Below are 27,463 nucleotides of genomic sequence, written 5' to 3' on the forward strand. Positions count from 1 at the left end.
GATGTCAAAAGGCAGGGAGTTCCAAAGTGTGGATGCTGCTACTCTCAAAATCAATTTCAATTTCTTACAAGCATAGAATGAGTACTATGTGGCATCTGTAACAGTGCCAGTTACACAGATCAAAGTGGTCAAGCGGGCATATATGAGGTGAACTTGCAAGCTGAATCAACTCTTTCACTGCTCTTGTTAGTCTTTGTTTAGAGGGGCATAGAAGGCTTAAATAAAACAATATATGTAATGTAAAAACTCAGACAAGTGCAGTGCTAAGGCAAGAAGATGGCACGGTTCGCATTCCTAATTTCATTAACCAGATAATTCTTGTGCAGCAACAAGAGGTTGTAAATGGATAAGACTGTAGTGACAGATGAAACAGAGTAACTGTGGCATTTGAAGTGCTTTGTAGAGTCTTCCCTGTGTGCATGGCCCTTGCTCTGTTCATTGGTCTTTTTCTCCCTACTGCATCCCCCAAGAGTTCTAAATCTCCTATAATTGCCATCCCTTCTGAAAATAATAATAATAATAATAATAATAATAAATTATTTATACCCTGCACATCTGGCTGAGTCTCCCCAAATACAAATACATGGAGTGGCTCTATACTGTGAATGATTGTCTATCTTCACATGAGTCTGTCTGTACTTGGCCATTTGGGCTCTGGTGGGTCACTACTGGATAGTGGGTGTTTTCAGTGGTGGAGCCCTGGCTTCGGAACACACTCCCAGAAGATCACCTGGCACCCACTCTGATGTCTTTCTGTCACAGGCAAAGACCTTTTATATTCCTGGCGATCTCTTTTGCTTGGATTATATTTTATGTTGCTTTTATAGATTTGCTATTTTTAACATATTTTATGTATTATTTACTTCATATTGTTTTTAATATTTTATGATAAGATGCCCTGATACTTGAAGAGAGCAGAATAAATCTTTAATAATAAATGACAAATAAATAAATACTGAGTGCAGATCTCTCTGCCCCATCATAAAAAGAGCACCTTGTTTCTGATGAAAGGCTAATGTGTTTGGTTGAGGCTGTTTAAGGGGGGGAAAGACAGTGTGAATAAAGTTGATTAGGAGCAGATTTCTCCCTCTGTCAAAAGACTAAAACTCGGGGTCATCTAATAAAATTGATTGTTTAAGTCCTTGCACTCTGTGCTTCCCGAAAACAAAACTTTTATAGGCATCTCAGTTAGAAATGCTGCAATGAGGAGGCATAATCTCCTAGTGCCTTGCTGCTGCTATGGGGAATTAATAGTAGTACATCTTTTTTCTTCCAATTTCTGGTGCATTTTCAAAGGATGTCTCTTTCTGGATTTAGAGTGTGTCCATAACCTTGGGTCACGGAACGGGTATTTTAAGTAAGTCCAAGCTGAAGTTTCCCTCCTTGTATAAACAAAATTAAAGAAATTAAGCTTAAACCCCTTCACCTCCCAAGACTAGGATGAGTAACTTCTAGTTTGATAAGTAATTTACCATTGGCTTTCTGCCACAACAATGCAAATGTACAGAGAGAAGCACAGTGGATAGTAGAAAGAAATGTTATCCTACCCTGTTTCTTGGCAATTCCTTCACTTCTAATGGATATGATGAATGGTATTCTCATTCTCTCTCTCTCTCTCTCATACAAGCCAGAAACAGTAAACATACCAGCTTTAATGTTGAGCAAAGACGAGATTATTCAGGAACATCTAATGTTCTTATCAGAGTGGCGCAGACACTGCTTGCATCAGTCACGGTTCTGGCCTCTGCATCATAGTCAGCTACAGAGCTCTTCCAATTTAATAGTCACTACCAGGCAGCTACTAGAAACACTGTCCTGATAAAGGAGAAGTTCTTGTCACTGTACATAATTCAACCTTGCAGAAAGAATCAGGATTTATAAAATATATTACCTGAGGGAAACCTTTTAAAAGAGGGCGAGAATGAGGATAGACACAGGTAGCAGACGTAGGCAGTGTCTTTGTCCACCTTGCAGTTTTGTTTGCATATTATCATGTGCATATTGGGAGAGGAATCGTTCTTAACAAGAAGATGCTGTGTGGTTTGTCCATATGATGCAATAATTTCCACTACAGAGTGGCTGGCTGTAATCCTTGGAAATGTCACACAGAGTACATTAAGAAGCTCTGCAGGAGACTGAAAATGGTGGCACTCCTGGGTTTACTAAAGCAGCTTGCCCAAGTGAGGCAGCTGGTACACAAATTAATAGGTTTCCCCTGACATAATCTTTTTAGACTCAGTTCTCATGTTACTTAAGCATATGTAGGTTTCGATCTCAGGAGGGACGGGTGTACGGCTTGGTTGTATTGTGTATAAAGAATGGCTGCGTGCACAGTATACCTTCAAAGCACATTTCCCACCTCAAAGAATTCTGAGGGCTGTAGTTTACCCCTCATAGATTTACAATTCCCAGCAACCTTTAACAAATTACAGTGCTCATAATTCTTTGAGAGGGGAAATGTGTTTCAAATTTGCTTTAAAAGTATAGTGTATATACAAAGCACCTGTTAGTCGTGATACAGATTTGGATGCCTGTATCATTGTGATTTTTACCTTACTTAAAATAAGATTTATTATAAGTCAACACAAGTTCTGCTTAGGTAAAGCTAACCTAACAATCAGCCTTTATAGGCCTGAACAATTTGGAAAGCAATAAAGAAATTTAATGATATTGATGATACGTTATTTAGATCTTTTCCAGTCCGATTCAGGCCTAGCTTGGGACCGAAGCAGCCTTACTTTGGTGGAAGACCTCTGCCATGAGCCAGACAAAGAGACTGCATCCCTGTTGGCTTTTCTGGCCTTTGATACCATTGGCTATGACATCCTCCTTGGATTTCTGACTGGTTTAGGGTTAGGAAGTACTGTGCTTTGACTGGGTGTTTCCAGAAGGTAGGTGTGGGGCCACTGCCTTATGAGGACCCACAGGATTCTATTCTTTACATCATGCTATTCCGTATATATATATGAAACTGCTAGCAGGTCATCGGAGGTTTTTGGTCATGTGTCAGCTGGGGATGGAGAAGGAATTTGTTTGTTCCACTTTTTGCAGGTGACCAGCTTGATCTGACATTCCCAAATTTGTTTGTGGATTGGAACACAACTCCCAGTCAGAATACGCACTTCTCCAGATTTTGGATGTTTCAGGGAGCAAAAATTATGCACGGCAACCTGTCATTCATTCATCAGTCATATTATACTAGCCGTTGATAAAAGTAGATAAAGGTTCAGTATAAAAGTTTCATCACAGAAATTACATTATAGGGCAAACATACTAAAATATAACCGTGTGTGAACAAGGGAGGGAGATCTAGAACAATAACATCTCAATTTAAACTGAACCAAACAGATTTCTTATCTGCTTAGGAGTCCCCTACATTAACTGCCCTGATCTTTTCCATTTCTTCCACTTGAGATTTCCTTGCTGCTAAGTCATGCAGCACTGACAATTATTGACAAATCTTCTAATAAGCAGATGATTTATTAATCAAAATAGGTTATTTAAGCTAGGTTATTTCGCAAGTATTTCCCCTTGACCAATCATATGAGGGATATTTTAGTATATAGTGAATTACATTCTCTGTTTGATTCAAATTACAAATACAAATCCATTGGGAGATAGGAACTTGTTTGTATGCTTGGGCAACTTTGAGAGATTTCTAATTCAGTCGTATGTGAAGAGATTTTTGTTGTTATCAGGGGCCTCTCTGTGTGATCTGACCAAAGTTCAGTTAATAGCCAAAAGAAAAACTTACATTTTAATGCAACCTATAGAGAAAGAACTCTTCCTTGCTCTCTATTTTTTATTATTTTTGTGAGGTTCTTTTGCACATTTTGCACAAAATGATTTTTTTAGCAGGATGCTGGATAACACAGTTTGCCTGTGCATCCCATGCATCCATAGATTTACTGTACAAATTTCATGCAGAAATACAGTTAATGTTGTTATCCAGTAGTATAGATAATCTTGTTTAAAATCTCTGGCATATATTTTTGTTTCAAAACTTCCTCAGAAGCTGTTGTTTAGATGGCAGCCAAGATTGGCTCTTCCCAAGATACTACTGAGTACATAACAACATAACAATGCAATATTAAAAATAGACAATAGACAATGTTATGAACTTTACCTGTAGCATTCCAACAAAATTTCAAAGCTGAAAACAATTCTCTAAGGGAATAATTATCCCTGAATTTATAACTGGAAGAACTCTATATGGTAAACGAGCATGAGGAAGAGATAATCTGTAAACTGGAAGCTTCAGCCCTAGACTGTGAGGAGAATCAGAACTTACAGGGTTAAACAGTTCTGTGTGACGTCTCACATTCTGAGGCGTGGTTTGGTTCACATACGGGAATCTTTCTTTGTGTGTGAGTTTCCTTTCGTTTTTGGCTGAGAGACGAAAGAATGTCCGCTCTCTCGCCGGGCTGATTTATGATGTTTTTCTTCTCATTAAAGGCTGTTAGAGATTAGCAAGAAGCCTGCGTTCAGTCTGATTTATTATCCACACACAAGGCAACACTTTCTACCGCTGCAGAACTCTGCTAAGAACTCTGCTAAGAGCCCAAGTTTTTTCCTATCGGCACAAGCGTCCATCGGCACAGGGGAAGTGTGCCGGGCGCCATCTTATCTCAGCATAGACATGTTTTGCTGGCCCAGGCCCAGTGCAGATATGGGTGGGACGGGGCAGTTATGATATTAGTTGCAACAAACCACAAGACAACAGTATTGGGATTTTACAGGCCACAACTTTATTGATTACAGCTGTTAGCAGGTTTTGGCATCAGCATTGAGTGTGTATCCTAACATCGACCAGCCCAATTGCTGACAGATGCTTGACAAGGTTAAGGGTCACCCTATCTTGTACATCAAATCAGGGTGGCTCCACCCTTAAGACCACCATTTTGGGGAGCTATGGCCCATCAGTCCCTTTTTGGACATCAGGACAAAGCACTGCCCCCAGGATCCCTTTAAAGGGATACCGTGATCCCAACGTTGAACTGAGGCTAGGTTTTCCCTCTGGTTTGCTCCCAAGCCACAACCTTTAGCTTGCCCGTGAAAATTGAGAGGTGTTTTACAATGTGTGCTTTTCATGTTAATAATAATCTGTATGGGGGGATGGCTATTGTTTTGTTTGTTATTACGTTGTGTATTTTTGCGTTTTTATACTGTAAACTGTCCTGTGATTCTTAGTTGAGGGGCAATATTTAATTTTAATTTTAACAAAATCAGTTAATGGTTGGCCTCCAGCTCTCAGTAGCCTGATATTAGCTACGTTAATGTATACAGCTTTATGTGGGGAAGTACAGCAAGGTGAAAACAATAGTGCACCCATGACGAGGCAATGAGTTCAAATTCTAAGATGCATTCAGTTTTCAGGAAGGAGCTGCAAAGCAGTCTCTGTCAGTACAGTACATTGCACTGCAGTAGGCCGGAAGTCTTTTTGCCTGTACGCTTAGAAGTAGCAGCATTGTTTGTAAAAGGAGGCCCTGAAGAGACTTGTGTTGCGGCCTTCAGCTTGGGGGGGGGGGGATGTGTAAATATGTGGACCCACACAGGCTAACACTGTTTTGTGTGAATATCTTGATGCCGACATGCGCTAAGGTTATAAAATGTAAGTCTGTTTACTCAGAGCGGTTTGCTCTTTCTAGTATAATATCTATTGTGTAAAGCATCAGAATTGTACCCTCCAGCTAAACTCCCTCCCCCCCCATACAAAAATCCAATGTCTTTATGTGTTTGCTTCTGCTTCAGGCATAAGGTACCAGTGAATGAAAACAATTTTGAGCACCAGTGATCCTTGTTGCCTTCAGGCCACCCTCCTCCCTCTCAAGTTGCTATTTTAATTCTGAGAAAGACAAAGAGTGACTAGCCAGGGCCCTGAGGCTTCTTGTTTATTCACGTGCCTGTCCCATGGCCCTTTTCAGCACAGCACCAAAAAGCACCCTAAATGCTGTTGCCTTGATTGAGAGGGCTGATGTTGAAGGTGTGCTGTGTTGGCTGCAATTTTTTTAAGACAGCAAAGGGAAAGAAGCCTAGAACTGCAGAGAAAACATCTACACTCACTGTGGGCAGACTTTCCTACATTTCTTGCTTGCAAAGCAGGGAAGAAAGACCTGTACGCATGCACGTGCTCAGACCTTTTGGTCTTTTCCAGGAGCCAAAGGACAAAGAACATCTAAATGGGATCTAGTGAGGCATCAAATCACACAAGAAGTATTTCTTAATGAACTGGAAGGGTTGTCCTTTTGCCTTGGGCTGGGTTGCTGGAGGAACGTTTTGCCGGTTATAATTGACAGCTCAGTGTCCTGATTGGAAGACCTGCTCTCAGATAACAGAGGTGTTGTGCTGTCTAGTTTCTGAATGTGTGTGTGTGTGCGTGCGTGTGCAGGTGGGGGGGCATTCTTTATTAGCTCTGTTTTCTGGAAGTTCCCCCTGTAAAAGTTCAGCCCCTATAAAATTGATTTCTGTTGGTTGGTGATTATAGGATGGGGAAGCTGTAGCAGGAAGCCAGGCCTTTAAAATCACTGGGACTAGGATGGGTTTAATTCTGCTTTCAGAGTTATGGAACCCTCTTACATACAACTGTATATCATGGTTAGTAGCAGTGCTTTTTTCCTGGGGATACGCAGGGGTACGCCTACCCCTAAACATTTTGTGAATCTAAGTTTGGCCTCATTAAGGGGCAGTATTTCAATATGAGTAGGAAACTGAGAGTACCCCTAAACTTTTTTTTTAAAAAAAGAAAAAAAACACTGCTTAGTAGGTATGATTTTCTGTGGATACTTTTTTTTTGTAAATAGTGACTTAATTTATTGGACAATTCCTGCATTCTTTCATAAGTCACACAGTTTCTCATCTTTGGACTACAAATGGGGTTGCACAGAAACCTAAAGCCTTGATTATGTTTTAAAGACTGGTTTAGGTTGCAGTCTTAATGCATACTGACCTGGCAGTAAGTCCTGTTGAACTCAATGATCCTTCCAAGTAAACATTTATAGGAGTGAGTTGCCAGTCATGCAAAAGATGTCTGTATTGTGTTCATTGCAGTTGTGCCATTTTAAAATACTAAATCAATAGAATGAAGAATGAATGAAGTTAATAGGCTTGCAGGGGGTGGGTTGAGGGGCCAGTATTTTTTTTCTTCTGGAAGCCTTATCAAGGTAAACAACACATCACAGACAGTTGCATTTAATACAGCCTTGTTAGTCAGTTTGTGATCAGTAAAGTTTGACGGGAGATGCAGCAGGTGAATAGGGGTACTTACCCCTTTCCTCCCCAGTTTTTCTGCACCAAATTCTCCAGTCCATCTCTAGCTTCCTTTTCAAATGTAGACAAACTGGGCAGTTGTCAGGTACAGTTGGGTGGGGTGTTGCTTGCAGAGATGACAACACTTTGAGCTGGAACATCTAGTTCAATCTCACCTAGTGCTGCTGTCTTAGTGCAGCCTTTTCAGCTCTCCTGCTAAGTAAAGCAATTACTAACTGCTGCGTCAGCGGCACTGGAAGCATCTTTGATAAGTGTGCTATTTCACAGATTGGTATATAGCTACCAGTTGCTTTGCAGATGCTTTTTGACACACAGATGTGGTTGGCTGAGTACTGAAAATCACAGGAATTTAGCTTTCTCCTTTTGCATATATCAAGGCAGAGGCTGTTTTGATTGATTATGAAGCATTTCCTCCAGTTTTTCTTCTCTCTCTCTCTCCCTTCCTGAGGCAGCCTATTTTTATTGTTGTGATTTTTGTACCAGTGTAAAAGGAACACAAGAAGCAACCGTGAACACAAGAAGCAATTTGTCCCAGAAAGCAGGCAGAATTAATACATTCTACACACATAATTCACTGGCACATACAAAGCTGTTTTTCACTGAGACATTGGTTCGTACTGCATAACGTTGTCTGTTTTTACAGACAACATTTCAGGGTCTCAGGCGGTGGTGTTTTTGAGCATTCCTATCTGATATTTTAACTGAAGATTGAACTCAGGACCATTGTGCATACAAAGCATTGCTCTCCTACTGGGCAGCAGCCTTTTCACTACTGATGAACCATTTTATTAATGCAGTACTGCATTTTTGTAATAGTTGATTTTGAAAAATTATATAGGAAGTGAAGGATATCTGTAATTGTAAGCTATTTTGTGTATCTCTTCATCCATTTTCAAACTGGTGTTGTCGAATAAGTGTCTCTGGCAGGTGGATGAAAATGGCAGTCTTTTTTGTTCCTGACTCTGCTACTGCCTTATTGGTTTGTTTGTTTTCTCAGTGGTGAGAAAGGTTTTTTGAAAAGTCTGCTTACAGCCTTTCAAAGCTATGAAATGTTGAAACTAAAATGGCTGTGCATTCTGCTCTGATTCATATAGCATTAGGTCTGTGGGTAAAGAACCAGAAGGGCAAGTTTCCCAAGGTTAAATGAAAAAGTAGATTCCATTTCTTTTGGAGTGATCAGTTGCAAAGATCGTCACGCCCCTTGAAGTCTTAGTATCAGCAGTAGCATTTCAACAGTTCTAGAACTGCCAGGGCCCAAATGTGTGACTCCTCCAGCTCTTTAGCCCCAGAAGATGAACTGGTACTTAATCATGGGCTGAGGTTCCTCAGTTTGGAAATAGTTTGGGACCAGGGGGGCTGGCAAGCAGTAAGAGTTCAGGGAGATTGGGAGGACAGGACTAAAATGGTGGGATTTAATACATGCTTTGGGCTTCTTGAGTTAAAAGAGCAACTATATGCATTGCTGCTGCCCTAACTGTCTCAGCCTTGCTCTGAAATTCTCAGCTATTATTTTCCTCTATTGTAAACCTTTCTTGACTGTGCTGCTTTTTAGGACTGCAATTGCTTGCCTAAGAAAATCTCCAGTTTATGAACTGTGATTATCCAACAGTGTGTTATATATTAATATTTGTACAGTCACATGGTGTCCTGGGGATTCAAAGAATCAAAAGATTTGCAGCTCCCATAAAGCCTCTTTAATTAACTTGATTCAGATATTATTGTGTCACTGGGTATCTCTCTCATGGGGAGAATGTTTCATTTGTTAGTACTTAGCCAAGGCATGTCACAGTTTTCATTTTGTATCTAGGGGTTTCACATGTATTGAGTGAAAATGTGTCTTGCTTTCAGTCAACCATATATGTCTGGTGAGGAAGGCTGAACCTTTCCATCTTGCCTCTGAGATGCTGCTGTGTTTGCTTTCCAGAGCTTTGAAAGGTTGTAGAATGTAGTAAAGCTTAATCTTTTCAGTCAATGACCAACCTGGCAGCAGTGTGCAAGTCATGCTGTCTGGGTATACATAGTACTACATGATTTTCACGTGCCACTGCCAGGGTTGGCCATTCATTGAACAAGTTTTCCCAGATAAGCCAGTGCATTGGAGAATACTGAGCTGAACAGTGCCACTAAACTAAGTCTCACTCATACTTGTAGGTGGCCTCCTTGGCAGCACACAGGGCTGCTGTGCTCCAGCTTAGGCTGTGTTCATGCTTGAACTCAGGGGCGGAGGAAGGGGTGTGTGGTAGGGGTGGTCTGCCCCGGGTGTCAACAATGAGGGGGGTGACAAAATGCCAGGCGACACTCACCGCAGGGTTTGCAGTTCACGCAGACCCTCTCCTGGGAGAGATGCGGTGGCTTGAGCACACACAGGCTCCGCAATGCCCAAACAGTTCACTCACTGCCTCCCCACCAGCTGCAGGGTGGCTGAGTAGGAGGAGACAGGCAGGCTCTGGAGGCCCCGCGGTGAGCCTCGCTCCTATGGACGGTGCACCCCAGGCGGCTGAGCGGCTTCCTCCGCCACTGCTTGAACTGATAACACCAGATGGAGGCCAGCTATGTTGCCACTGCCATTTGCCTAATCATACCAGCTTTAAAATGTTCACACAAACAGTGTGGCATGGCTGTGAAGATGTTGGGGGACTTACATGCTCCTCAGTCCCACATTCTCCTCGGATGCTTAGGCCGAGGCCTTCATCAGACATGAACTAGGTCATAGAGACAAATTTATGCTGGATGTATTAGAGACAGAGATTTCACTGGAGGCCTTCAAAGAAAAGAAATAGTTGACAGATGGACCCCTGATGTTTACTGAGTAGCAAAATATCTTTCTGGAGAAAGAGTTTATAGATATGTACTGAGTCTGTTTTGTTCATTGGGTAGAAAAGCAACATTCAACAAGGGACAAAGGTTCTGTGTTCTCATGTTGTCAGTCTAGCTGTCTGATGACTGAGTTGTGCATGTATCTTTATGGGCTTTTCTTTGTTTTTGTCTTCTAGGTGCAAGAATGGTTATGTTTAAATTGCCAGATGCAGAGAGCTTTGGGGATGGACATGACCACTGCGCCCCGTTCCAAAAGCCAGCAGCAGCTACATTCCCCGGCACTTTCCCCTTCCCATTCCCCAGCCAAACAGCCCCTGCCCCATGTGGCACCAGGACCAGAGAAACAACCAGGAACTATGCAGCCAGGCCCCAGGCCAAGTGCTGGTGTCATGCAGCCTGAGACCCCCAAACCACCCCCTGCTTCAGCCCAGAGGGAACCACCCAGCCAAGCCCAGCCAAAACCTGCTGCTCCTCAGGAAGTGGTGAGGTCTTCCCCTCAGCATCAGCAAGCAAAGCCTTCGTCCACTGATCAGAGAAAGACTGTGGGAGACTCTCCAGCTAAGACTTCGGCCCCTGCCCCCAGTGCTGGGGCGCAAGAGCAGCCCCAAGAGGGCCTCACTGGTAAACTCTTTGGATTTGGGGCTTCCCTCTTGACCCAGGCAAGCACACTCATGTCTGTCCAGCCAGAGGCCACCCCACCAAGTCAGCAGTCCCCTGGCAAAGTGCCTCCGAAAATTGTCTTCAGCGATGCCAGCAAAGAAGCTGGTCCTAAAGCCCCAGGCACCACACCTGGAATGCAGGGTAAGGCTGGAACTGTCCCGGCTGCAAAGCAAGCAAAAGCAGAACAAGTAATTAAGCCAAAGGAAGTGCCGAAAGCAAGGGTCTTGTGCCCCCTCTGTAAAGCAGAGATCAACGTGGGCTCCGGTGAACCCTCCAACTATAATACCTGTACATCCTGTAAGCAGCAGGTCTGCAACATGTGTGGATTCAACCCAACACCTCATCTGGTGGAGGTAAGGCTCCTAATTTAATTTTTAACACAGTGTTGAAAAGCAGTGCATTTCCTGTAGCTGGTTTCAATATAGATAAGGATATGGTTAATAAGGATATGAATGGCAGTGCATGTTTTTATTGGTTTGATGGGGGAAATTAGCAACTATTCTCATATGAAAACAAATGCATAAAGGAATCTTACGTAGTTTCCCTCTTGCTCCTCCAAAATTTGGTTTTGGAAGAGACTGGGGGGAACAAAGCGATCATGTTTTCTTGGCCTGTGAGAGGATGAGGGTCCCTGGGAAAGTAGCACTGTGAAAGCAACGGGCAAGTAATTGTTTATTTTGCTTTGCTTCTGAACGCAAAAGCATCAAGCCTGGGTAAGAAGGAGCTGCTCTGGATTTGGTTGCATTTGGTTTGGATACCAAGCTGAAATGGCAGAATGCTTTGCAACTTGCTGGGATAGATCCTGATGATAATTATTTGATTGCCAAAGAGTTGATGGAGTAACGGCCTTGCCTAGTGAGTACATGAAGGCTGGAGTTGACTTGATGAACCTTGTCCTTGTGGGTAAGGGCAGAAGAATGTACGTAGGGAAAGGTCTTAAGGTACCCAAGCCTTGTATCACCACACAGATATCTCTTTCCTGTTCTGCAATATGGAAATGGTTACGAATGCATATTCTGGTCTTGGGTTTCTGAAGTTTAAAGGAAATATGATAGTAGATGAGTCATCCATCATTTTATTTAAAAAAAGTCTTTGATTTGCACCTGGAAGATGTCATGCTGCTTTCATAGGTAATCAGTTTCAGCATGAACCGTAAATGGTGAATTTCCTAGGAAGATGGTGTAGTCATACCCTTTACATCTAATTGGAAATGTATGTGAAGTCCTCCAGTTCTGCTAGAATCTAATGGATCATTGCAAAAATCACCATGGAGCAATGCTGGCCCTTTCATGAGTCCAGACCAGAGGCACAGAACCTGAGAGTTCTCAATTAATTTACCGTCTTTATCTGATAATCCTCAGCATAGTAGGGAGCTTATACCTAGAGGTTATAACTACAGAGAACTGAGTCACATGGCTTGGATCTATTATCCACCCAGTCTCTAGTATGGATCATACATTTTTTGTTGGTGGAAATGGAGGTTGGAAAATGCACAGGAAGCACAAGCCTGCCTCTTAGTGCACAATATTAAGAAGATTGATTTATAGGATTTTACAAAAGTAATTTATTTGGAAGCAATTTTGTTTCTTCTAAACCACTTTTACATCTTTTTGGAGATATAAAAAAAATCCATTCTAAATCATAAAATTGGGTTAAAGTTGGTGTTATTTAAATCAGATTAAAAGTTACTGTGACATACGCATAAAAAATCTGATCAGCGTTTATGGCACAGCAGTGCATTTTGATTTTCAGGGCATTATTTCAGGAGATGGTTTTTGGGGCTGGTCCTAAAAGTCTTACTCTTTTTAAAAATTCTCTTCTGCAATGTAAAGTCAGGGATCTGTGCAGTTCCTGGTGCTCTGGGAACTGGAACTGATACCTGGGCAGCAGATGGCTTCTCAATTAGCACAGAAGCAGCACTGTGACCGTGTTGTGGGGTGCTGCACCGCTGTGGGTACATATGCTGCTTGGATGGGACATAAAATCCAGTCCATGATTATCTGGCTCGAATCCAAGTACCATTTAGCCCTCCCTGCACCCTTCATTTCCCCAAAGGGGGAAAAGAGCTATCTTGAAATTTCAAGTGTATATAGATGTTTCTCACAACAACTTTAAGTGGCTTCTGGTTTACTTTAACTACTACTGTCAAACAGCTGTCACCTCGCACACAGCAAAAGAGTGCTGCATTTTAGTGGTGGCGTTGAAATGCCTGTGTGGGTGTGATGCTACCACGGAAGTTGCAAGACTAGTAGTGTACTGCATTATTATATAGCTCTATCCACAGGAAGCCCAAAGGCCCCTTATTTTAACCTGCCAAGCTGCACCCCTAAATGACCCCAAAAGAGTACACTAATCCTAAGTAGGAAGTTCAAACCATCTACAACAAGTATGAAATTGCAAGCAAGTGTGTTTTTTATTTTTAAGCATCACACTAGCTTTCTCTGGGAACTCTCACCTTGTTTTCCTTGTCTGATAAAAAAAATGGCTTAAATGGTGTAATCATGTGAATTGGGTAATGACATTTCTTTGCACGGAGCAGTGACTTTGTAACATTGGTGCAATGAAGTCAGCAACAGCTTCATAGCATTTGAATAGTAATGTCAGGGACTGGGGGACCCTTTTAAAACCCCACATAGCTCAATGTTGCATGTAAGAGGAGATGAACAAGGAGCAAGAGAGGATGCCATATTACATTTTACAGAATGTAAAACCTTGACTGAAGCAGCACAGTGCAGATTGGAACATTCCATAGGAGCAAGATACAGCCAAGTTCCGATGAAGGGATGAGCCATTGGTTAAAAATGGGGCAACGAATAGCAAGGGAAAGTAGGAAGGGTTTCAAATGTATATGGTTAGCTCCTTACAGTAGAAGATGCCTCTACCTTCACCTCCACCTTGGCAGTTGAACGGGTGTGCCACCCCTTAAGGGGTGCTGCTTCAGGCGGCTCCCTCATCCTGCCTCATGGGCAGTCCAGCTCTCCTAACAGCCAATAAATCAGCAAATCTCTGACACTATAAAGTTTGGGGTATTCCCACTTCTGCAGTGTTTTGTGTAAACAAAATAACTCCATAGGAGTCTGGAACTGCATGCCTAATGTTTGAAATAGGCTGCTACTGCCAAATTCTGAGTTATTTATGAATGCTGAACAAAAATGCAGGTTTTTAAAAGATGCAAATTCCACCAGCAGGTGCGGAGGGGAGAATTTAAGGCTTTCCTCCCCTGCTTCAGTCCTGAGGACAATCCTTTTACTAAAGCTAGTATTTGCTTTGGGGAAGAAATTCCCCATTGGCACCAAGAGAATACAGGGATGAGTACTGTGCTCTACAAAAAGATATGCAGCAGTCTGCCCAAACAGGCAGTTTGTAGCCATGTCTAAGCATGGTTCACTGAAGAAAAGAGGCGGGGAGTTAAACTGTATATCACTCTTGCTAACCTAGCAAGGTTGGGAAAGTAAGGAACCATTAAAACTGCTTGCTCGTTGGATTGTTCATTTCACCATTCTCTCCGTCAACCCCTAATGAATAAAAACCTGTTCAGTCATATATTGATTAAAATTTACATTTGTATATTGTTTTCCTTCTTTAATAGAAATGTAGCAATTGGCCTGCAAAAACAATGGTGCTGTAGTGTCAGAATGTATAGACTCAGATCTTAGGATGGCAATTGCAGAGTAGGAGCATGTTTGATTCCCTTGGGACAGAAGATCAGTGTTCCCTGCTGCTGCCCAAACTTAGAATTGTTAGGGAGCAAGGAAGATGTCGGCCTTTCTATGCAGCACCCCAAGGACCAATTGAGTGGACCTGGAGCACAATCATCAACACTAAACTTGCCTTTTACTTGTTTTATTCTTTGCATTTATGCCCCACCCTCCCCCAAAGGAACTTGGGAAAACATAAATGAGGGTTTGCCCCCATTCTGTCCTCACAAGAATCCTGTGAGAAAAGCTGGCCCAGGGGCTGACCCAGAGTCACCCAGTGATTTTCAGAGCAGAATAGGAGTCCAACTGCAATCTTCTTAACCACACTATACCACCCTAATTCTGGGTGACTCTGCCCTTCTTGCCAGGTATAGGATGAAATCTTTACAGCATGGGTGCAAATTATTTGTTTGTCCTGTGGAGAAGATTAGAAGAATCTACACAGCTGACTGTATGATTTGTGCTTGTGGTGAGCTCTTCCGCCATATAATTAGTTATGCTCAGAAGCAAGCTCACTTGTAGGCATGTGAACTTGCCCGTTTGCTAAAATCAAAAATTAATGTTCAGCAAACAGTTCTGTCTGCTTGTGTAGCTGCTTGCCATATAAACAGAAGCAGAGAATGTTAGGTACACCACTGTGTATTTTTCTTTTATTTCAATATCTGCAAGATTATGCTAATTAAAGATTGATAAATAATAAACCAAAGACTACAGGCAATGTAAGTTTTCTGCACCAAAAAAGAAGGAAAGAAATGAAGGCAGTACTGTACTCCTGGAGAACTTTTATTTAAATCAGTTCTCTATAGCTATAACAATGTTTGTTGTTAAAAGCAGACTTCACATTGTTCATGAAAGGTACAGCGAGACAAAATAATGCTTGCTATTAGATTTTGCCTGTCATGTCCATACAATTTTAACAGCTCAGTCCAGTGGTGCTGGGTATAGGGGGCGGAGGGGGCTTCAGCTCTCCCAATACTTTTTGGCAGGGGGTAGCGCGCCCCCCAATATTGAGGGGGCTGCCACCACACACTGCCGCAGCTGCATGCACATCCCAGCGCCAGCCTCTGCCCAGCAACCCAGACTCCACACAGCTGGGACGAGAGTGGGCGGTCTTTGCTTCACTTGTCCCAGCCATACCCTGGCTCCTGGGCTGTGGCTGGGACAAGCAAGCGCGGAGATCACCCTCCACAGGTCTTGTGGGCGGCATCACGTGACGCATCACATGTCTGCGCCCCCTTAAGGTGGGGGGCAAGTCGGCACCCCTGGCTCAGTCCTAACTATACTTAGGAAACTTGGATGTACTATTGATTTTAACTGCAAGAGAGGTAGTCATATTAGTTGCAGAAGAAACATAAAAGAGTCTTATGGCGCCTTCAAGACTAATTCATTTATTTTGGGACAAGCTTTTTTGAGCTACACCTACTCTAATCAGATACATGGGGCTTTTCCACACTGAGGTTTATTGTGTGTTTGCAGCTGTTTGCTTTCACATTTAATTTGTGTAGTCCACATGATGTTACCCTCAAACAACACCAATCTCGATGTTGAGTAAATTTGGGTTCACCCAACAATGGACAGTCAGGTAAGTTGGGGGGAACTGGGCTCCAAGCTGTTCCACTTGGGGTTGCATACAATTTGTGTGTTTTGGGGTGAATAGATCTGTTGTTACTTTGTGCTATACCCCATTACATGGCAAAAGGCGCAAGAGGATGGTCTCTGGCCACACTGCAGTTTAAATTACCTGCGGCCATGCCTCCTGCCGGCACTGATTGGATGGCGGGGCCACCCCTGGTCAGGCCCTGCCCTAGCACCGGCAACATGGCCAGACAGCATCAAGGAGGCCGTCAGTCTCCACCCCCAGCCAGATCATTGCAGGGGCTGAGGCCCAGCCACAACCCCGCCCACCAGAGAAGGGGAGCAGACTTGTGCTATGCCCCATTACATACACACTGCTTTCTCAATGTTTTCATTTCTTTATGGCTGCACTTGTAACTCTTTTCAGCTCGGAAGGAAGAAAGAAACATTGAACTCAGTGTATATAGCATTATATGCTGAATGTTTTAAAGAAGAGGAAAAATCTGATGGTGGCAGTGGGAGCCCTGTATATTAAATTCGGATGTCTGTTGGCTTCCTATGAAGCCAGAGAACGGGAGGACAATTTACACTGTAAAGGGCAACATGGGGAGATGGAAGGAGTTGCTGAATACTTCCACTGAAAACTGCTTCTCCCCAGCTGTGTTCTTCCCAGTGAGACTCCCATGCCTAGAAATAATCCCCTTTAGGTAAGACTGATATGTGACCCCAGTGTTAATTTGAAAAATAGTGGAAACATGAAAATGCAACACGTCTATGAAACACTGTTTAAACGGATGGTTCAGGGATGCGTTTGGTATAAGGAGTTCATCTGTTACATCTGAATTGAACTGAATAATGCTTTTTATCCCCTCCAAGTCAATTTCCATTATATTTTTTATAATATTGATTTTTAAAATCTCTTTGGAGGCAGCCATCTCCTTGTTCAAAGGACTTCAGTTGTCCATTTCTCTTGAATCTTATACTGTAGGAAACATTTTTACAGATTTTAAGCACGTTTTGCCTCCCTGAGCTGGATTGGATTTGCAGGAGATCCTCTAAGGCCTTTACTCGCTTTGCCAGAAGTGGAGGCATGGATTGCAGCTCTCACTTTTTCTGCAGGAGTGCTACACTGCAGCTCTTTTTCCCCCTCTTTAGCTGTTCTAGCTCTGCAGTCACCAAGGTCAGCAGATACAACTCCAAACACTCCAGAGGACTGAACTACTGAGGAAGATGAGCCCAGTTTGAGCTGTTAAAAGATTATACATGCTCTGCTCCCAATGGAGGATGGATTCCTGTTTCAGAGGTCTGATGAACTCCTGTCTATAATGTACCTGCCACCGTCACTGTTGAAAAGCAGTATTATAGTGTTACAAGAGGAGCAGCCCCAATTTCTGACTTCATGTGTAAAGTGGTGATATACAGATAGAATCATAGAATCATAGAGTTGGAAGAGACCACAAGGGCCATCGAGTCCAACCCCCTGCCAAGCAGGAAACACCATCAGAGCACTCCTGACATATGGCTGTCAAGCCTCTGTTTAAAGACCTCCAAAGAAGGAGACTCCACCACACTCCTTGGCAGCAAATTCCACTGTCGAACAGCTCTTACTGTCAGGAAGTTCTTCCTAATGTTTAGGTGGAATCTTCTTTCTTGTAGTTTGGATCCATTGCTCCGTGTCCGCTTCTCTGGAGCAGCAGAAAACAACCTTTCTCCCTCCTCTATGTGACATCCTTTTATATATTTGAACATGGCTATCATATCACCCCTTAACCTCCTCTTCTCCAGGAAGAGAAGAGGAGGTTAAGGTCCTACTGTACACATACAGTAGGATCGTGTTTTGCTCAGGGTTTACTTTCTGAGGGGGTAGTACATAAAGCCAAAGTTGTGTATATTCAAAACAATCCCCTGGAACCACCCCAGCACAAGCAATTTTACCTTCCAAAGCCTGCACGAGATCTTGCAAGGGCTTCCAAGATTTTGTGAAGGCCTCCAGAACCCACAGGAGACCTTCCCAAGCCCAGTAAGCAAGGCAAGGAACTCTCCGACTTGCATACATTTAATATTAGTGTGATATCAGCTGGCCAGCCACCAGGCGCGTCAGGTTGCAGTCGCACAAGTTAAATCAGCACAAGTTGTGATCCTACTGTACATGTGCATATATGCCAAGGTTGCAGTCTTTTCCTGCGGAAGGAGGAACAGTTGTGGAGATATATGCAGTGTTACATAGTTTGCTGCGTGTGTGAAAGAAATTGTGCCATCTAAGTCTCCCTGCCCTAATATTCTGTACAGCAGAAGAATCCCCAGCAGATGCATATTCAAGCCCCAAAGGAGATTTCACAACCTCCCTCCCTAGACAGCTTCTTGTGTACAGCTAGAAAGTTGGCTGTTATTCAGATCTCTGGGGAGACCATTTCAAGCAGTAGAAGCAGACCTATTTCAGGGTTGCTTTCCTAACTCCTTTCCCCTGGAGAGAGAATCCATGATAGCTCCGCAGCTCTCTCCATGGTGTATCACTATTCAGCCAATGGGAGGCAATGCCTCTCTTAATATATATGGCAAAAGGTCTGTCATTATTGTTGTTTATTAATTTTGCATAACCAACTATTATAGAAAATTAATCGAAGAAAAAATAGATGTGTCCCAGCTCTGATTGATTTAATATTTAGTTAGCAGTGCTGATACAGTCCCTTCCCAGAGCACTTATAGTCTATATTAAACTGGCTGACAGGGATACACAGAGAGGTCATGGTTTGACAGAGAACTAGAAATGAGGTAAGGAAGAATTTGGAGTACAAGGTAAGGTTAAGCTGTTTCTAGAAACACATAGTGATGAAACTAGTCTTGAGGAGGGAAGGAAGTGACTTGATGAAAAAGAGAGGGGATATGATACAGTTGCTGAAAGTGTCATGGCAAGATTCACAGTGGAATAAAAAGCACACCAATAGCAGCTAATCTTGTTGGGATGTTGAAAGAGTACAGGGGAAATAAGGAGAGATGTGAGGCATGGTATGCGGACAGAGATGTGGAGCAGCTTTGCAAATGGGGACTGGAGGGTTATAGAAGGAGTTATGTGGAAGTGGAAGAGAGAGGAATGTGATCATAGCAATGGGATGACAACCTGAAACAAAATAATAATAATAATAATAATAATAATAATAATAATAATAATAATAATGGAAGATGTGCAGGAAAGCCAGAAATGTGGAGATTAGAACAATTTAGATAAGAGCTGACCCCAGCATGGACATGCTGTCCAGGTTATTCAAAAATAGAAAAATTATGGTTCTTTAAAGGGAACTTAATATCATGTCATCTAAACAAAAATATTGGAGCATTAAGAGGAAGACGTTGCTCGTGGTGAGTACATATGTAGGGCTAATGTCTTTGTTGGATATTCAAATAGCAGAATGGGAGCAAATGAGTGGGTAATACATGTCATAGGTATTCTGGCTTGGGCGGGGTATAAATAGTAAATTATTATTATTACATCAGTAGGCAAAGCCATATTCATTTTTGTGGGGAAAGCAGCAGAAACTGTTTACCAGGAAAATATCGTTATTTAAGGTAGGCAGCCATACTCCTACTGTTTCTAGAGGAATACTATGGATTGGGTGTTCTCTTTTGGTTGACAGAACATTTCAAGCTAACATTTGCAATGCATACTACAGTCTGCGTAGTTCAGTCTGTTGGAAATCTGAACAAATAGGAGGCTTCCATGGCAAATGGAGTGACTGAATTCCCATACATAGATATCATCCAGAATAGCAGCTTTCTGAACAAATCATATCTTTGTAGATATCTACAAAGAGATAAATAAAATCAATAGAATAAACATGTGCTTAGAAGAGGTTTTAGGGATGATGACTGCCTAGCACTGCCTTCTGCATTGCCTAAAGTCTTAGACAACTTCCCTTTGGTTTTAAAGAGTAAATGAAAGAACATGCAAAAATAATCTGTGGCAGTACAGCCCTTCAGCTAATAAGATAAAGTGACATATGATTTGTGTCAAGCTTCTAGCAGAGAATATAACAGAATCTGAATCTGAAATAGTAAAGAGAGTTTGAAAGACAAGACACTACTGGTGTGTTCAGCACTGTTGTTTTAGTGATTATCATTGCTAAACGCATCTCTACATATTGTATGTACACATGGATTGAATCCTCTTGGAATTGCAGGATTGAGATTTATTTATTTTAATTTATTTCCCTAAAATAACACACTGAATTTGTGCAGTAGCATTCATTTATTGCTATAAATGCAAATCAGTTTAATGTGCTTTGCCAGAACTGGGGGGGTGGGTGGGGATTTTGATATGGACATGCGAAGTGACCTGGTTCCAGACTTGGAGGGAAATTGAATTTATCTTCTGTTGAAAAATTAAAGGAACAAATTAATGTAAGATTGCAATCCTAAAGACACTTACTGAGAGTAAACCACATTGAACTCACTGGCATTTACTTTCAAGTAAACATGCTTAGTGTTATACTGTACATTTGCTAAAGATATCTACATACCTTGAATGTACACATCCACCTTTGTACTATGCTAGGAAAGGAATAGTGGGAGAGCTCTGTTCACACCAGTCATTGGAAGATTTTTTATCTTTTTAATAAGGTTGAAGTTGTTGAGGAGGTGATGACATCATCCCACCAACTCTCCTCTTCCCCTAAAGACAAATGATTTAAGTTAGCTACACCTCAATCTCCCAACCTGAGATTCTGGATGCCAAGTTGCACAGGAATTGGACCTTAGATAATATTTTGAACTGCAGGAGTCAGGGAATCAGACCCAAATCAGGACAATTACAAAATCAATTAGAAAGCAACTCCACCAGGAGGAACGTTTCGTAACAATGTTCATAATTGTGAGTCAAGTCACTACACCTCTCATGATATTTGAGAATTTAATAAACCAAACCACAAATTGGAGAAAAGGCATACTGTCAAATATCTAGAGAAATTTATTAGCTCAAACATTGGGAGCGCATGACAGACTTAAAAGAATTGGGGAACATTAACTCTGGAAATTGGCAAGGTTAAGTGGAAAAGGATTTGAAGCAAAGCACTGTTGAAACAATTTCTGCTAGAGTCAGAGAGAACTCTTTAAAGATGGCATTTCGCTGGTACCTTATTCCTCACATACAAAATAGAATGACTAACACGGTTTCTCCATCATGTTGGAGGCAAAGTGAGAACTGAGGAACATTTTTCCTTATGTGGTGATAATGTGAGAGAATTGCAACATCATGAGGAGGAGTTTTCCATGGTACAATTGGTAATCAGTCCTTGCTTCCAGACCCACACTTGGCATTATTACATATATTTGAGGGGCTGTGCACAAAAAACTCGTAACATTCTTACTGATAGCAGCTAGACTTGTAATTGCTAAAAAAATTGAAGGTCTTGCAAGAATTCCTTTCTGGATAATTGGTACCAGGAAGTATGGAAAATGGCATTGATGGAAAAACTTGTGCATCAGACAACTTTCAAGCTGGTTAGTATTGCTTCATTACTCATGCAAATATGCCAGAGCATGGATTCAGTCACCAATTATCCCTGGACAACTTTGGATAAGCAATCTTAAGACCTGTGAATCCATAAGTATAATATCAAACATGGACTCATTCTGGACCTGATTATTAAATTGATATATTGGTAACATGACTCCCACTTAACTAATATTATTCCTATTAATACTAAATACATGATTTTCTTTTTCTAAAAAAGAGAGGTAGAAGTTTTTGTATAACCTACCTCCTATCCCATATGCTACGAAGATGTGGCAATTGATCATTGTAAATTCTATATACCAGGCATAGGCAACCTCGGCCCGCCAAATATTTTGGGACTACAATTCCCACCATCCCTGACCATTAGTCCTGTTAGCTAGGGATCATGGGAGTTGTAGTTCCAAAACATCTGGCAGGCCGAGGTTACCTATGGCTGCCATATACCTTACATGCTCCATGCAGTTTTCTCAAACCATGCAGAATCCCAGCAGTCTGAACACACCCAAAGACATTTTTCATCTTTATGGCAGTTCATAATATTGTAATTACTCTTTCTTGTTTAATTGTTTGCGCCTATATGATAGGCACTGGCATCTATTAAACTGCCTTACGGAGCAGTGCCAAGAGACGTGACCTTTGGGGTGATGTGCAAATTTCAAATGGGGAGACAGCTTGTATGTGGGGGTGTGGGGCAATGCAAAAGTTCACTTCAGACATGGCAGATTGCACTTTCTCTTCCCCTCCCCACCTACTTTGACATCCAAAATAGCCCTCAGTTGTGATGTTGAATGACTGACATTCAAGTCTGTATAGTTACTGTGGTATATAGCTTATAACACCATTGATTTGTTTTTACACTGTTCGTCCTTAATATAATAATATGCAATTCCAGAAGCCTAATGTTTGCATGATCACTCCCCATATTTTCAAATAGAGAGTCTTAGCATTCAGGTGACAAAATGAAATAAGTGACAGGGCTGGAGAAGGTTCCTATAGATGGGAAGGAGTCCTAAAGCTTACAGGAAAATACGATCTCAAAAAAACTGCCACCTCTCTCCTGAAAATCAGAGGGGACTGAGAGCCATGTATGTACGGTGCATCCTGATGCCAGAGAGCAGATGCAAGCTTTAGCTACCAAAATTGGGAGTTGGACCCAATACGCAAACTATGATTTATTTTATGGTATTGCATACTTATACCTTCTGTCTCTGTTTCTTTATAGCATCCTTGCTTCTGAAACATTAAGTAGAGGCCTCTGAATACTAACTGCTGGGAAGTGAGTGTAGAAGAGTGCTATTGCCTTTATGTCTTTCTTGCCGGCTTCTGATGAACATCTGGTTGGCTATTGTGGGAAACAGTGTGGATTCCTGGATGAATCTATGGTTTAACCCAGCAAGGTTTCTGTTATGTTCTTAAGTACTTTGGTTTTTATTGTTCTCTGAATAAATTCCTATTGATTCTAGAGTTCCCATTCTCCCTGGTGGTGACTGGATACTTGAGTGTGAATTTCCACACAGTCATGAAGCTTGCCAGGACACCTTAGGTTAGTTATTATCCGATCCACTAGTCAGTTAGGTGAGCCGCCTAGCCTTACCTCACAGGGTTGTTGTGAAGATAAAATTTGGAGGGGGACCAAGTACGACATTTGAGCTCTTTGAAAGATAGGTAAGCTATAAATGTAATACATAATAATTATACATCTACACATTACTCAGAATTGTGCAAAGTTCTTGCTATGGTATTATATTCTCATTACAAGCTCACATTTCCAGTGTGTTCAGCCCTTTATTAGCAAAGTCCTTCTCTGCAGGATTGCTAATATTCCTTCTGTGCTTTGTTTGAGAAGAGCATGGGATCCAGAAGGTCATGCTCATCCTATTGAAAGCTCTGTGTTCTTTAGTTAACAATCTTTCTGTAACCCTTTAATCTTAATAATAATAATAATAATAATAATAATAATAATTTATTATTTGTACCCCGCCCATCTGGCTGGGTTTCCCCAGCCACTCTGGGCGGCTTCCATAGAAACAAAAAATACACTAAAATATCACAGATTAAAAACTTCCCTGAACAGGGCTGCCTTAAGATGTCTTCTGAATGTCAGGTAGTTATTTATCGCTTTGACATCTGATGGGAGGGCATTCCACAGGGCGGGCGCCACTACCGAGAAGGCCCTCTGCCTGGTTCCCTGTAGCTTTGCTTCTCGCAATGAGGGAGCCGCCAGAAGGCCCTCGGTGCTGGACCTCAGCGTCCGGGCAGAACGATGGGGGTGGAGATGCTCCTTCAGGTATACTGGGCCGAGGCCGTTTAGGGTTTTAAAGGTCAACACCAGCACTTTGAATTGTGCTCGGAAACGTACTGGGAGCCAATGTAGGTCTTTCAAGACCGGTGTTATGTGGTCTCGGCGGCGGCCCCCAGTCACCAGTCTAGCTGCCGCATTCTGGATTAGTTGTAGTTTCCGAGTCACCTTCAAAGGTAGCCCCACGTAGAGCGCATTGCAGTAGTCCAAGCGGGAGATAACTAGAGCATGCACCACTCTGGCGAGACAGTCCGTGGGCAGGTAGGGTCTCAGCCTGCATACCAAGTGGAGTTGGTAGACAGCTGCCCTGGATACAGAATTGACCTACGCCTCCATGGACAGCTGTGAGTCCAAAATGACTCCCAGGCTGCGCACCTGGTCCTTCAGGGGCACAGTTACCCTATTCAGGACCAGGGAGTCCTCCACACCAGCCTGCCCCCTGTCCCCCAAAAACAGTACTTCTGTCTTGTCAGGATTCAACTTCAATCCATTAGCCACCATCCATCCTCCAACCGCCTCCAGGCACTCACACAGTACCTTCACCACCTTCACTGGTTCTGATTTGAAAGAGAGGTAGAGCTGGGTATCATCTGCATATTGATGGACACCCAGTCCAAACCCCCTGATGATCTCTCCCAGCGGCTTCATATAGATGTTAAAAAGCATGGGGGAGAGGATGGAACCCTGAGGCACCCCACAAGTGAGGGCCCAGGGGTCTGAACACTCATCCCTCACCAGCACTTTCTGAACACGGCCCAGGAGGAAGGAGCGAAATCACTGTATAACAGTGCCCCCAGCTCCCAGCCCCTCTAGACAGTCCAGAAGGATGTTATGGTCGATTGTATCAAAGGCCGCTGAGAGATCCAGCAGAACCAGGAAACAACTCTCACCTTTGTCCCTAGCTCACCGGAGATCATCAACCAGTGCGACCAAGGCAGTTTCAGTCCCATGATGAGGCCTGAATCCCGATTGGAAGGGATCCAAATGGTCCGCATCCTCCAGGCGTGCCTGGAGTTGTTCAGCAACCACGCGCTCAATCACCTTGCCCAAGAATGGAAGATTTGAGACTGGGCAATAGTTGGCCATACTGGCCGGGTCTAAAGATGGTTTTTTAAGAAGCGGTTTAATGACCGCCTCTTTCAGCGGGTCTGGGAATGTTCCCTCACAGAGGGAAGCGTTCACCACCCCGCAGAGCCCATCGCCCAGCCCTTCCCGGCTTGCTTTTATTAGCCAGGATGCGCAAGGATCAAGAAGACAGGTGGTTGGTTTCACGTGTCCAAGCAGCCTGTCCACATCCTCGGGGGTAACGGATTGAAATTGATTCCATGCAACTTGACCAGACAGGGCTCTAGCACTCTCCCGCCCCAGCCCTGCTCCCACGGTGGTGTCTAGCTCCTTCCGAATATGAGTGATTTTATCTGCAAAAAACTTTGCAAAATCGTTGCAGGAGATCTTGGGGTCTTTACAAGGCCCCAGTGGTACACGTGGTTCCGTTAAATTGCAAACCACCTGAAAGAATCTCCTGCTACTATTTTCTGCAGATGCAATAGAGGCGGTGAAGAAAGTCTTCTTCACCGTCGCTATCGCCACTTGGTAGGCTCGACGTTGAGCTCTAACCTGTGTCCGGTCAGATTCGGAGTGAGTTTTCTGCCACCAACGCTCTAGCCATCTCAGCAATTGTTTCATCGCCCTCAGCTCCGAAGAAAACCACGGGGCTGTCCGGGCTCCATGCAATCGGAGAGGGCGCTTTGGAGCCAGACAGTCGATAGCCCTGGTTAACTCCACATTCCAGCGGGCCACCAGGGAATCAGCTGAAAGGCCATCAGCATGGGATAAAGCATCCCCTACCCCTCTCTGGAAACCATTTGGATCCATTAAGTGGCGGGGGCGGACCATCCGAGTTGGTCCCACCTCCCTGCAGAGGGGAAGGGTCGCGGAGAAGTCCAGTTGCACCAGGAAGTGATCTGACCATGCCACTTCTTTTGTTTCACTTTTACTTAGTGTCAGATCACCCACGTCACTAGAGGTGAACACCAGGTCTAAGGCATGTCCATGACTATGAGTTGGGCCAAACCTATTCAGGGACAGCCCCATGGAGGCCATGCTTTCCACGAAGTCCCGAGCGGCCCCTTGTAAGGTCGTGTCGGCATGGATGTTAAAATCCCCTAGGACAACCAAACTAGGTGTCTCCAGGAGAAAATCCGCCATGACCTGAAGCAGCTGCCCCACTCCCAGGCAGCCCTGATCCCGCCCCTTAAAAAACCCCCACAAACTATACAGAACCAATAAAACAACAACAAAAAAAGGAACAGAACAATTATACTAAAATTAATCCCCAACCAAATATCCATCCCACCCACCCACCCCCAACAAAGGAAAAAAGGAAAAAAAGAAATAAAAATTTAAATTGCCACTGGCTGCTTGAGGACATTTGAAAGCACATTAACCACCTGGAACAGGGAAGCAATGGCAGAACACTTCCCACACTTCCCCAAAAGTTTGTTCCAAATAAGGGCCTGGGCCACGCCCCCTGGGCCAGTTGGAAAAGGCCCTAGAAGGGAGCAGGCCCTACAGTCCTCCCCACAGTCGATGGTAGTGGATGGCAGTAGTAGAAGCAGTAGTGGATGGCATTGTAGTTCTCATTATCTGGACCTTTATCATTAGTGGAGATTATACAGATCTAATGGTAGACTATCACTAAGAATTGCTCCTTCCTGATCCACTTAGCATGTATTGTTTAATCAGCCTGTCTGCCAGTTCAGGTTGATTCCATTCAAACAGATTTTTGAGTTTGAGCCCCTGTGCAGGTGTCATCTAGGCTTGCAAAGGTCCTAATTTCCCATCAAAAACCAATGATTCATACCAGAGTTCAAAAGAATTAGTCATATAAAAAATGTAGAGAATGGACCTGCTTTATATCACCTACTGGAAAAATGCACTGTAACAGTCAGGTTTGAAGTTAATGAAAGGAAAAGTGGGATGGGTGGGGGGGAGACTGAAGCACAGTCTGTCCTACTTCCAGTTTTTGCATTTGGCTATTATGAATAATGCTTGTAAATTATATAAAGCACTCTGATAGCTCAGCAGTTGAGAGAGAAGCATGTTACATCCCCAGGCATCAAAAGAACAGACAGAAGAAAGGGGCGGGGAGAGAGGCATTAAAGTTTGAGTTCTTTTAATTTTTGCACATGTGCTTTTGAAAAATCAGTGTGTAACTCAAAGCTGCTGTCATAAGCAAGCAGCTGTACAGGGATTTATCCGACCCCTTCCTAATGCTTTCAATTCTTGAGCATGTCTGCGCTAGGTGCATGAGGTGGGTGTATTTGTGTCTGTGTGACAGACAGACTTTAACCGTTTTACAATTGTTTCTGAAGGTGGAAGCAGCTATATGGGGAATCCCTTTTAAGAATGTTTGCCTTTTCCCCTTTGTCAAAGCACCTTCTGCTGCCTTGGAGATGGGCACATTGGTCCCGGAAATGTAATTATTTAGTAATTCTTGGCCAAAGAAGATTAGCAGGTTAAGACAATTCCAGCAAGGTAGTCCCACTTTCTGGGACATGTATGTATGTATTAGTTCTTTTGAGAACAAGGAGACTCAAGAAGGAAGAGAGAGGACTAGATATTTGCGGGCCCAGGCAC

General features: G+C 43.0%; 1 protein-coding gene and 1 long non-coding RNA gene across 5 annotated transcripts in view; one reads left to right on the top strand and one right to left on the bottom strand.

The window, feature by feature from the left end:
- BSN (bassoon presynaptic cytomatrix protein) overlaps positions 1-27,463 on the top strand; it is a 196,539-nt gene that overhangs the window by 36,221 nt on the left and 132,855 nt on the right. For all 4 annotated transcript variants that reach the window (XM_080996376.1, XM_080996375.1, XM_080996378.1 and 1 more), the window contains exon 3: positions 10,260-11,096. In XM_080996376.1, the coding sequence (XP_080852502.1) occupies positions 10,260-11,096 (837 nt within the window). The remainder of the gene's footprint in view (positions 1-10,259; positions 11,097-27,463) is intronic.
- Positions 22,779-27,463, bottom strand: part of LOC308472044 — a 40,900-nt gene continuing 36,215 nt past the window's right edge. The window contains exon 3 of the long non-coding RNA XR_013983265.1: positions 22,779-22,867. This is a non-coding gene — a long non-coding RNA (uncharacterized lncRNA). The remainder of the gene's footprint in view (positions 22,868-27,463) is intronic.

Source organism: Podarcis pityusensis (genome assembly GCF_964106645.2).
Source record: "Podarcis pityusensis genome assembly, chromosome: 2".
NCBI lineage: Eukaryota > Metazoa > Chordata > Lepidosauria > Squamata > Lacertidae > Podarcis > Podarcis pityusensis.